General features: G+C 64.1%; 1 protein-coding gene across 1 annotated transcript; it reads left to right on the top strand.

The window, feature by feature from the left end:
• The first annotated feature begins 1805 nt into the window (after positions 1 to 1805).
• RBM42 (RNA binding motif protein 42) lies at positions 1806 to 11586 on the top strand. The gene is made up of 10 exons (XM_074930367.1): positions 1806 to 2125; positions 3040 to 3166; positions 4156 to 4243; positions 4345 to 4410; positions 5043 to 5203; positions 5882 to 6022; positions 6417 to 6602; positions 7471 to 7591; positions 9222 to 9416; positions 11378 to 11586. The coding sequence occupies exons 1-10, from the start codon at positions 1929 to 1931 to the stop codon at positions 11488 to 11490; spliced, it is 1395 nt and encodes a 464-aa protein (XP_074786468.1). The 5' UTR covers positions 1806 to 1928; the 3' UTR covers positions 11491 to 11586.
• Positions 11587 to 12495: the final 909 nt, after the last annotated feature.

Here is a 12495-nt window from a genome sequence, read left to right as displayed (position 1 = left end):
AAACCAAAAGGGGAAGTTGACAAAGGGGGGGGGGGGGCGGATATTGGGGTTCTCAGCCCCGCCCCCCACCCCTAGAGGGGACCCCTGAGTTGGGGGGGGGTGCGGGAGGGGGAGGGGGGGTCTTGGGCTTATTGGGGTGTCCCCCGTGCCCCCCCCCTTTTTTTTTTTTTTTTTTGTGGTTTCAGGGTTGGTGGCGGCGGAGAGAGGTGAGGCCCCGCCCACGGGCTGGGGGGGGGGGGGTCAGGGGGGGTCGGGGGGCTTCATGGGGTTCAGGGGGGGGTCAAGGGGGTCCAGGGGGGTCGGGGGGGGTCATGGGATTGAGGGGGGGTCATGGGGTTTGAGGGGGGGGTCATGGGGTTCGGGGGGGGTCAGGGGGTTCGGTGGGGGGTCAGGGGGTTCAGGGGGGGTCAGGGGGTTCGGGGGGGTCAAGGGGTTTGGGGGGTCAAGGGGTTTGTGGGGGGGTCAGGGGGTTCGGGGGGGTCAAGGGGTTTGTGGGGGGGTCAGGGGGTTTGGGGGGGGTCAGGGGTTCAGGGGGGGTCAAGGGGTTTGTGGGGGGGTCATGGGGTTTGGGGGGGGTCAGGGGGTTCAGGGGGGGTCAAGGGGTTTGAGGGGGGGTCAGGGGGTTTGGGGGGGTCAGGGGGTTCGGGGGGGTCAAGGGGTTTGAGGGGGCGTCAGGGGGTTCAGGGGGGGTCAGGGGGTTCGGGGGGGTCAAGGGGTTTGTGGGGGGGTCAGGGGGTTTGGGGGGGGTCAGGGGTTCAGGGGGGGTCAAGGGGTTTGTGGGGGGGTCATGGGGTTTGGGGGGAGTCAGGGGGTTCAGGGGGGGTCAGGGGGTTCAGGGGGGGGTCAGGGGGTTCAGGGGGGGTCAGGGGGTTCAGGGGGGGGTCAGGGGGTTCGGGGGGGGTCACGGGGTTCGGGGAGGTCACGGGGTTCACAGGGGCTGCACCCCGCACCACCCCCCCCCCAGACTGCAGCTCCTGCCTGCCAGGCCCTGGACCAATCGCAGCGCTCGTTGTTGCCGACATCCTGATGACACTGCTGATAGCGGGCGGAGCCTATTGCTTGGCGGGGCGGGGCCAGAGGGGTAGGGGTGGGGCCAAATTGGCAGGGGGCGGGGCTAAAGGGGCAGGGGATGAGACCAAAAAGGCAGGGGGTGGGGCCAAAAAAGCAGGGGTGGGTGCAAAAGGACAGGGGCGTGGCCAATTGGGCAGGGGGCGTGGCCAAATAAACAGGGAGTCAAGGCCTATAAGGAAGGGGGCGGTGCCAAGTCTGTGGGGGTGGAGCCAGAAAGGGGAAAAGGGCAAGGGGCGGAGCTTGTGGTGTCAGGGGCATTTTAAGGGGTGGAGATTATGAGGGTGTGGTCGGGGGGGCGAGGCCAGCAAGGGGAGGGGCAACCAAGCTGGGGAGCCTTTTAATTGGGTGGGTGGGGTCTAAAAATGGGGCGGGGCATAACGGGGGGGCGTGTCTCCCCACCCTGACCCCTACACCCTCCCCTTCCAGGCCAGGCCAAGCCCCGCCCCCAAGAGATAGAACCGACCTATCAGGTAGGTTAAAAAATAAAAGGGGGCGGGGCAGGCGGGGGGGTGGAGCTTTGTGGGGACCCCCCCCCCACCCCACCGTGACCTCTGACCTGTGACCCCCCCTCAGGAGCTCCAGGGCGCCGCGCGGACACCTACAGCGAGCTCAAGCGCTAAGCCCCGCCCCTCCTCCTCCCCGGATGGCGCCCGCCTCGCAATAAACTTTTCTTTTTGGTTTTTTTTTTGCCTTTTTTTGCCTTTTTTCGCCTCAAGTTTCGCTTTTTTTCCCGGTCGTTCTCCCGCCCCGTAGCGTTGAAAGCGGTCGGCGCGGCCGTTCTGACGTCATCACCAAGCGCCGGAAGTGTCAGCGGCGCGACCGGAAGTGGCCACCCTCCATTTTGTTTCTACCGCAACATGGCGGCGGCGGCGGCTCCGGCGGCCGCTCCGGCGGCGGCTCCAACGGCCGCGCCCGGGGCTGCGGCTTCGGCAACCGGGAGCGGAACGGCGGCGGCTGCCGGGAACGGGGCGGCGGCGGCGGCGGCGGGGCCGGGCCCGGCGGCGGCCAAGAGCGGGGAGGAGCGGCTGAAGGAGATGGAGGCGGAAATGGCGCTGTGAGGGGGCGAGGGGCGGGGCTTGGGGGCTTGGGGGGGTGTGGCTGGAGAGGAGGGGGCGTGGCTTATTGGGGAGAGGCTTAGGGTGGTGTGGGGAGGAGGGGGCGGGGCTTGAGGGCGAGGGGGCGGGGCTTGGAGGGCTTGTGGGGATTGGGGTGATGTGGGGAGGGGGCGGGGATTGCGGGCTGAGGGGTGGGGCTTAGAGGAGGGGGCGGGGCTTGGAGGGGTCGTGGTGGTGTGGGGAGTGGGTGGGGATTGTGGGCTGAGGGGTGGGGCTTAGAGGAGGGGGCGGGGCTTGGAGGGGGCGGGGTGGTGGTTGGGGTGATGGGAGGGGGCGTGGCCTTTTGGGTGTGGCAGCAAGGTGCTTGGGGGGCTCATGGGACTGATTGGGTGATGTGGTGAGAGGGCGGGGCTTAAGAGAGGGGGTGGGGCTTTGGAGTCATGTTGGATTGTGGGAGAGGGGGTGGGGCCTAAATGAGGGGGCGGGGCTTGAGGGCTTATGGTGAGGAGTTTGTGGTGAAGGGGTGTGGCTTATTGGGGTGTGGCTTGAGGATGGGGTGGGGTTTGGGGGGGCTCAGGGTGCTGATTGGGTGTGATGTGGGGAGGGGGTGGAGCTTGGAGGGGTCTCATGGTAAGGAGGAAGGGGTGGGGCTTAGGGGAGGGTGGGGCTTGGAGCCCCCCTGGAGGGAAGGGGCGGGGCTTGGGGGTTACTTAGCAATGCATGGGCGGGGCCTTGCGCTCCCTGAGGGGGGTGTGGCTTGTGGGGTGGGCGTGGCCAAGAGGGGGCGTGTCCACGGGGGATTCCAGAAGGGGCAGGAAGAGCCCTGGGGGGCGATGTAATGGGAGGGGACTGGGGGTTACTGGGAGCAACTGGGAGGCACTGGGGGGCCCTGACGCCCCCCCGCCCCCCCCAGGTTCGAGCAGGAGGTGCTGGGGGCCCCCACCCCCGCCCCCCCCGCGGGGGACGCGGTGACCTTGGCCGTGGCCCCCCCGGTCACCCCCGTCCTGCGCCCCATCATCGCCACCAACACCTACCAGCAGGTGACGCCGCGCGACACCCCCGGGGTCCCTGTCACCCCCCTGTCACCCCCTGTCACCCCCCTGTCACCCCCCTGTCACCCCCCGGGGTCCCTGTCAGCCCTCTGTCACTCCTCTGTCACCCCTCTGTCACTCCTCTGTCACCCCCCTGTCACCCCGTGTCACCCCCCTGTCACCCCCTAGGGTCCCTGTCACCCCTCTGTCACCCCCTGGGGTCCCTGTCACCCCCCTGTCACCCCGTGTCACCCCCCCTGTCCGCCCCCGTCACCCCCTTGTTACCCCCTGGCGTCCCTGTCACCCCGTGTCGCTCTCCTGTCACCCACCAGGGTCCCTGTCACCCCCTTGTCACCCCGTGGGGTCCTTGTCACCCGCTGTCATCGTCTGTCACTACGTGTCACACCCTGTCACCCCCCAACGGTCCGTGTCACCCCCCTGTCACCTCATGTCACTTTTCTGTGACCCGCCAGGGTCCTGCACCAGTCCCCAATGTCCCCCCCATATCCCCCAGTGTCCCCCCAGTGTCCCCCCAATGTCCCCAATGTCCCCCAATGCCCCCCAATGTCCCCCCAGTGTCCCCCAATGTCCCCAGTGCCCCCCAACGTCCCCCCAACGTCCCCCCAACGTCCCCCAATGTCCCCCCGATGCCCCCCAATGTCCCCCAATGTCCCCCCGATGCCCCCCCAATGTCCCCCCGATGCCCCCCAATGTCCCCCCAATGTCCCCCCAATGTCCCCCCAATGTCCCCCCGATGCCCCCCAATGCCCCCCCAATGTCCCCCCAATGCCCCCCCAATGCCCCCCAATGTCCCCCCGATGCCCCCCAATGTCCCCCAATGTCCCCCCAATGTCCCCCCGATGCCCCCCAATGTCCCCCCAATGTCCCCCCAATGTCCCCCCAATGTCCCCCCGATGCCCCCCAATGTCCCCCCAATGTCCCCCCAATGTCCCCCAATGTCCCCCCAATGTCCCCCAACGTCCCCCCGATGTCCCCAGGTCCAGCAGACCCTGGAGGCTCGAGCCGCCGCCGCCGCCACCGTCGTCACCCCCATCGTGGCCCCCCCGGTGCCGTTCGTGGGTCCCGGTAGGTGCCACCGACCCCTCGGAAATGTCCCCAAACCCGCCCCTTGTGTCCCCAAGATGTTCATCCCCCCCCCCTCGGGGTGTCTGTGTCCCCCCCCCCAGCCGTGTCACCGCAGCGACCCCCCATCCTGCGCCCGGCCTTCGTCCCCCACGTCCTGCAGCGAGCGGGTGAGGGACATTGGGGACATTGGGGGACATTGGGGGGACACTGGGGGGACATTGGGGGGACATTGGGGACATTGGGGGGACATTGGGGGGACACTGGGGGGACACTGGGGGGACATTGGGGGACATTGGGGGGCATTGGGGACACTGGGGACATTGGGGGGCATTGGGGGGACATTGGGGGGCATTGGGGGACACTGGGGACATTGGGGGACACTGGGGGGACATTGGGAGACGTTGGGGACGTTGGGATATTGGGGACACTGGGGGGGCATTGGGGGACATTGGGGGGGCATTGGGGACATTGGGGGGATATTGGGGGACATTGGGGACATTGGGGGGGCATTGGGGGGACATTGGGGGGACACTGGGGGGCATTGGGGGGACATTGGGAGACATTGGGGGGACACTGGGGGGCATTGGGGACATTGGGGGGGCATTGGGGGGACATTGGGGACATTGGGGGGGCATTGGGGGGCATTGGGGGGACATTGGGGGGGCATTGGGGGGACATTGGGAGACATTGGGGGGACACTGGGGGGCATTGGGGACATTGGGGGGGCATTGGGGGATATTGGGGGGGCAGTGGGGACATTGGGGGGACATTGGCGTCGTTGACCTTTGACCCCCCCCAGCCGGCCCCCGAGCGCTGACCCTGCGCCCCCCCCCCGGGGCCATGGTGGGGCCCCCCCTGGGCGGTCCCCCCGCCCCCCCTCTGATGATGGCCCCCCCGCTCCAGAGACCCCCCCCGGCCCCCCTCACCCCGCTGGGGGGGACCCTGCGGCCCCCCAACCCCGTGAGTGATTGGGGGGGGCGGGGGGGGGCAATTACGGGGGTCAGGGGGGAATTTTAGGGGGGTAAAGGGGGGGCTCAGAGGGAATTGGGGGGCGTCTGGGGGGAAGAAAGGGGGAATTGGGGGGGTCTGGGGGTAATTGGGGGGGTCTGGGGGGCAATGGGGGGGTCTGGGGGTAATTGAGGGGGTCTGGGGGGCAATGGGGGGGTCTGGGGGTAAATTGGGGGGTCTGGGGGGCAATGGGGGGGTCTGGGGGTAATTGGGGGGGTCTGGGGGGAAATTGGGAGGTCTGGGGGTAGTCGGGGGGGTCTGGGGGTAATTGGGGGGTCTGGGGGGAATTGGGGGGGGTCTGGGGGTAATTGGGAGGAGCTGGGGGTAATTGAGGGGGTCTGGGGGGAAATGGGGAGGTCTGGGGGGCAATGGGGGGGGCCTGAGGGGAAATGGGGGGGTCTGGGGGGCAATGGGGGGGGTCTGGGGGTAATTGGGTGGGTCTGGGGGGCAATGGGGGGGTCTGGGGGTAATTGGGGGGAGCTGGGGGGAATTGGGGGGGGTCTGGGGGTAATTGGGAGGGGCTGGGGGAAAATGGGGGGGTTTGGGGGGAAATGGGGGGGTCTGGGGGAGTAAATGAGGGGAGGGGGGGCAGTTGCAGGGTAATTAATGGATCGCTCGTTGCCCCCCCAGGTCGGGGGGGGGGCCCCCGTCAGCCCCTTGGCCCCCCTGGTCGCCGGCCCCCGCCCCGTCCTGGGGAGCCCCAAAATCAACCCCACGGTCATCCAGGCGGCCCCCACCGTGTACGCGCCCCCCCCCGCCAAAAAACCCCAGGTGGGGGCCGGGGGGGCAAATTGGGGGTTTGGGGGGGGCAAATTGGAGTCTGAGGGGGCAAGTTGGGGGCTTGGAGGGGGAAATTTGGGGTTTGGGGGGGCAAATACGGGGCCTTGGGGGCAAATTGGGGGTTTGGGGGGGGCAAATGGAGGGGTAGGGGGGGAATTGGGGGCCGGGGGGGGGGCAAATTGGGGGGCTGGGGGGCAAATTGGGGGGTTGGGGGGGCAACTTGAGTAGGGGGGGAATGGGGGGGGGGGCAAATTGAGGTCGGGGGGGGCAAATTGGGGTTTGTGGGGGGGGTAAATCCCCCCGGGGGTGATCGGGGGGGTCAATATGGCGGCGGGGTGTGACCTGGGGGTGCCGCCCCCCCCCCGCGTTGCCCCGCCCACCGCAGGAGGAACCGCCCCCCCCGCGGGCCCCGCCCCCTCCCGAGGAGACGCGTATTGGCCCCTCCCTCCCCGCCGGGCCCCCCCCCGCCCCCCCGGGACCGCCCGAGCCCCGCCCAGGCCCCGCCCTGGCACCGCCCACGCCCCGCCCGCGCCGGCCACGCCCTCCTGAGCCGCCCTTCCTGCCCCCGGAGGTCAGTGATTGGTTAAAAGGGGGAAAGGGGGCGGGGTTAGAGTGATGGGGTTGGGGTTGTGGGCGGGGCTTGAGGGTGGGGTGTGGCTTGGAGTGGGCAGGGCTTGGGAATGGGGGCGTGGCTTGAGGGCACAGGCAGGGGTTGATTGAATGGGGCTTGGGGTGGGGCTTAGGAATGGGGTGGGGCTTCTGGGAGTGGGTGGGGCTTTGTGGAGTGGGTGGGGTGTGGCTTGGGGTGGGTGGGGCTTTTGTTTTGGGGCGGGGCTTAGGAATGGGGCAGGGCTTGAAGGGGGTGGGTGGAGCTTCTGGGAGTGGGCGGGGCTTGATGGCCTATATGGGGCTTTCATGGAGTAGGTGGAGCTTTGGCAAGGGGGTGTGGCTTGGGGTGGGCAGGGCTTTGGTTTTGGGGGTGGAGCTTTCAAGGGGTGGGTGGGGCTTGCTTAGGGGAGTGGCAGTGGGTGGGGCTTGGGGTGGGGGTTTTCAGAATGGGGTGGGGTTCGATTGGGTGGGTGGGGCTTGGGGGAGTGGGCGGGGCTTAACAGAATGGGGTTGGTCTTTGTGGGGTGGGTGGGGCTTCCTGGAGTGGGTGGGGTTTAGCAGAACGGGCGGGGCTTTCATGGAACGGGTGGCTTGAGGGCAGGGCTTGATGGAGTAGGCGTGGCTTTCAGGGGTGGGTGGGGCTTGAGGGTGGAGCTTTGTGGAGTGGGCGTGGCTTTGGAATGGGGTAGGATTTGTGGGGTCAGCAGTGGGCGGGGCTTAATAGAGGACGTTCAGAAGGGATGGGGTGGGTGTTAAGGGGAAAGGGTGTGGCCTGTGGGGGGGTGGAGCCTGTGGGGGCGGGGTTGCTGTGACTGACAGGTGTGGGGCAGGTGGGGGCGGAGCCAGCGGCCGAGGACAAGAAGAAGGGGCGGGGCGAGAGGCTGAAGCGCTGCATCCGCACGGCGGCCGGGAGCAGCTGGGAGGATCCCAGTCTGCTGGAGTGGGACGCTGGTGGGTACTGGGAGGCACTGGGGGGAACTGGGAGGGACTGGGGAGAACTGGGAGGGACTGGGAGTGATTGGGGGGAACTGGGAGGGACTGGGGAGAACTGGGAGGGACTGAGAGGGGATTGAGGGGACTGGGAGGGGAGTGGGGGTGACTGGAAGGAGACTGGGAGGGTTTGGAGGGGACTGGGAGCGACTGGGAGGGGATTGGGACCGTTTCAGCCCATTTTGGGGCCATTTTTGGCTTTTTTGGGGCAATTTATTGCAATTTTGGGCGAGTTTGAGGCCATTTTGGGGCCATTCGGTGCCATTTTGGGGCCATTCGGTCCCATTTTGTGACCGTTCGGTCCCATTTTGGGGCCATTCAGTCCCATTTTGGGGCCATTCGGTGCCATTTTGGGACCATTCAGTCCCATTTTGGGACCACTCGGTGCCATTTTGTGACCGTTCGGTGCCGTTTTGTGACCATTCAGTCCCATTTTGGGGCCATTCGGTCCCACTTTGGGGCCATTCGGTGCCATTTTGTGACCGTTCGGTGCCATTTTGTGACCATTCGGTCCCATTTTGGGGCCATTCGGTGCCATTTTGTGACCGTTCGGTGCCATTTTGTGACCATTCGGTCCCATTTTGGGACCATTCGGTGCCATTTTGTGACCGTTCGTTGCCATTTTGTGACCGTTCGTTGCCATTTTGGGACCATTCGGTGCCATTTTGGGGCCATTCGGTGCCATTTTGGGGCCATTCGGTGCCATTTTGTGACCGTTTGGTCCCATTTTGGGGCCATTCGGTGCCATTTTGTGACCGTTCGGTCCTTTTTTGTGACCATTCGGTGCCATGTTGTGACCATTCGGTGCCATTTTGGGGCCATTCGGTCCCATTTTGGGGCCATTCGGTCCCATTTTGGGGCCATTCGGTGCCATTTTGTGACCATTCGGTGCCATTTTGGGGCCATTCGGTCCCATTTTGGGGCCGTTCGGTGCCATTTTGTGACCGTTCGGTGCCATTTTGTGACCGTTCGGTGCCATTTTGTGACCGTTCGGTCCCATTTTGGGGCCATTCGGTGCCATTTTGGGGCCATTCGGTGCCATTTTGGGGCCATTCGGTGCCATTTTGTGACCATTCGGTCCCATTTTGGGACCATTCGGTCCCATTTTGGGGCCGTTCGGTCCCATTTTGTGACCGTTCGGTGCCATTTTGTGACCGTTCGGTGCCATTTTGTGACCGTTCGGTCCTTTTTTGTGACCATTCGGTGCCATTTTGTGACCATTCGGTGCCATTTTGGGACCATTCGGTCCCATTTTGGGGCCACTCGGTGCCATTTTGTGACCATTCGGTCCTTTTTTGGGGCCATTCGGTCCCATTTTGGGGCCATTCGGTCCCATTTTGTGACTGTTCGGTGCCATTTTGTGACTGTTCGGTGCCATTTTGTGACCATTCGGTGCCATTTTGGGGCCATTCGGTCCCATTTTGGGGCCATTCGGTCCCATTTTGGGGCCATTCGGTGCCATTTTGGGACCGTTCGGTCCCATTTTGGGACCATTCGGTGCCACTTTGGAGCCATTCGGTGCCACTTACACCCCCCCGGGCCTCACCTTGGGAACTTTGGGGCCATTTGCGGATTTTTTTGGGGTGCGCAGACGATTTCCGGATTTTCTGCGGGGACCTGGGGAACGAAGTGAACGACGAGATCCTGGGCCGGGCCTTCGGGCGCTTCCCGTCCTTCCTCAAGGCCAAGGTCATCCGGGACAAGCGCACGGGCAAGACCAAGGGCTACGGGTTCGTCTCCTTCAAGGACCCCGGCGACTACGTCAGGGCCATGCGGGAGATGAACGGTACGGGCGGGTTTTGGGGCGTTTTGGGGCGATTTGGGGATTTTGGGGATATTTTAGGTCATTTGGGAAGCTTTGGGGACGTTTTGGGAAGTTTTGGAGCGTCATTTGGGAGGATTTTGGGGTCTACGTCAAGGCCGTGCGGGACGTGAAGGGTACGCGCGGGTTTTGGGGGGGATTTGGGGATTTTGGAGACATTTCGGGGGATTTTGGGGACATTTGAGGAATATTTGGGGGGATTTGGGGGTGTTTTGGGCAAGTTTAGGGCTCTTTGGGGGCTTTAGGGATATTTGGGGGGATTTTGGGGCCTACGTCAGGGCCATGCGGGATGTGAAGGGTACGGGCGGGTTTTGGGGCATTTTGGGGGGATTTGGGGATTTTGGAGACATTTCAGGGGATTTTGGGGACATTTTGGGGGATTTCGGGGACATTTGAGGAATATTTGGGGGGATTTGGGGGTGTTTTGGGCAAGTTTAGGGCTGTTTGGGGGCTTTAGGGATATTTGGGGGGATTTTGGGGCCTACTTCAGGGCCATGCGGGATGTGAAGGGTACGGGCGGGTTTTGGGGCATTTTGGGGACATTTCAGGGGATTTTGGGGACATTTCAGGGGATTTTGGGGACATTTCAGGGGATTTTGGAGACATTTCAGGGGATTTTGGGGACATTTCGGGGGATTTGGGGGACATTTGGGGACGTTTTGGGAAGTTTTGGAGCGTCGTTTGGGAGGATTTTGGGGCCTACGTCAAGGCCGTGCGGGACGTGAAGGGTACGGGCGGGTTTGGGGGGGATTTGGGGATTTTGGGGCAATTTGGGGGATTTTGGGGCAATTTGGGGAATATTTGGGGGCATTTTGGGCAAGTTTAGGGCTGTTTGGGGACTTTAGGGATATTTGGGGGGATTTTGGGGCCTACGTCAAGGCCGTGCGGGACGTGAAGGGTACGGGCGGGTTTTGGGGGGATTTTGGGGCGATTTTGGGCAATTTTGGGGACATTTCAGGGGATCGGGGGATTTTGGGGTGTTTTGGGGCGATTTGGGCAGTTTGGGGCAATTTCGGGTATTTTGGGGAAATTTTGGGCATTACACCAGGGTCAGTTTCCCAGTCCTCTCCCAGTTCCTCCCAGTCCCCCCCAATCCCCTCCCAGTTTCTCCCACTCCCTCCCAGTTCCTCCCAATCCCCTTCCCAGTGTCTCCCAGTCCCTCCCAACCCTCTCTCACTCTTTCCCAGTACCTCCCAGTGCTGCCAATCCCCTCCCAGTCCCCCCTCAAACCCCTCCCAGTGTCTCCCCGTTCCTCCCAGTCCCCCCACAACCCTCTCCCACTCTTTCCCAGTCTCTCCCAGCATTTTCAAACCCCTCCCAGTCTGCCCTCAAACTCCTCCCAGTTCTCTCCCAATGTCTCCCAGTTCCCTCCCAGTCCCCTCCCAGTATTTCCCAGTCCCCCACAACCCTCTCCCACTCTTTCCCAGTCCCTCCCAGTATTTCCAAACCCCTCCCAGCCTCCTCTCAAAACTCTCCCAGTCCCCTTCCAGTGTCTCCCAGTCCCGTTTCAATCCCACCCAGTCCCCTTCTAGTGTCTCCCAGTTCCTCCCAGTTCCCCCCCAACCCTCTCCCACTCTTGCCCAGTCCCTCCCAGCATTTCCAAACCCCTCCCAGTCCCCTTTCAATCCCTCAGTGTCTCCCAGTTCCCTCCCAGTCCTCTTCCAGTGTCTCCCAGTTTCCTCCCAGTCCCCCCCAACCCTCTCCCACTCTTTCCCAGTCCCTCCCAGCATTTTCAAACCCCTCCCAGTTCCTCCCAGTGTTCCCCAGTTCCCTCCCAGTGTCTCCCAGTCCCCCCCAACCCTCTCCCACTCTTTCCCAGTCTCTCCCAGCATTTCCAAACCCCTCCCACTCCCCTCTCAAACCCCTCCCAGTGCCTCCCAGTCCCCTCCCAGTGCTCCCAGTCCCACCAGTTCCCCCCCCGCCAGGGAAGTACGTGGGCAGCCGCCCCATCAAGCTGCGCAAGAGCATGTGGAAGGATCGGAACCTGGAGGTGGTTCGGCGGAAACAGCGCGAGAAGAAGAAACTGGGGCTGAGATAACCCGGACTGGGAGCACTGGGAGGCACTGGGAAGGGACTGGGAGGGGACTGGGAGCACTGGGAATCACAATAAAGCAGAGTTGGGGTTTTGTTTTTTTTTTTGCGGCTGCATCGTCTGCTCGGGGGGGGGGGTGGGGTGAGGGAGGGACTGGGGGGAACTGGGAAGGAATTGGGGGCAACTGGGAGGGGATTGGGGGGAATGGGGAGGAACTGGGAGACATTGGGAAGGGATTGGGGGGAATTGGGAGGAGACTGGGGGACAGTGGGAGAGAATTGGAGGGCACTGGGAGACATGGAGATACTGGGAGACACTGGGAAGGAACCTGGGAACATTGGGAGGGCACTGGGAAGTCACTGGGAGTGCACTGGTGGCACTGGTGGCACTGGGAAGGCACTGGGAGTGCACTGGGAAGTCACTGGGAGCAATGGTATCACTGGAAGGGCACTAGGAAGTCACTGGGAGCACTGGTGTCACTGGGATGGCACCAGGAGCACTGGGAGTGCACTGGAAAGTCACTGGGAGAGCACTGGGAGGGCACTGGGAAGTCACTGGGAGCACTGGGAAGTCACTGGGAGGGCACTGGTGGCACTGGGAATGCACTGGGAGGGCACTGGGAAGTCACTGGGAAGGCACTGGTGGCACTGGGAAGTCACTGGGAGGGCACTGGTGGCACTGGGAGGACTGGGAGGGCACTGGTGGCACTGGGTCACTCCCCACTTTATTTCCCCAGTTCATCCCTACATTAACGCCCCGCCCCCTCTGGGGGTGTGGCCTGTCCCAGGCCCCACCCCTTGTAGCCCCACCCCTTACATCATTTACCCCCATTCGGGGTCTCTCGGCCAATGGCGTCGCTCGCTGCGCCCTCAGGGGCGGGGCTTGTTCCAGCCTCGCCTCTTTGGTGCCGCTGTGGGTGGGGCCAAAGGCAAGGGGCGGGGACAGGGCGGGGCCAAGGCCTGGGCCGCCTGGTTCCAGCGCTGCTGCCAATAGGAGAAGGGAACGCCGCCA

Source organism: Athene noctua, chromosome 33, assembly GCF_965140245.1.
Source record: "Athene noctua chromosome 33, bAthNoc1.hap1.1, whole genome shotgun sequence".
Classification (NCBI taxonomy): domain Eukaryota; kingdom Metazoa; phylum Chordata; class Aves; order Strigiformes; family Strigidae; genus Athene; species Athene noctua.
The sequence above is the reverse complement of the archived record's forward strand: the minus strand, read 5'-3'. Positions and strand labels throughout refer to the sequence as shown.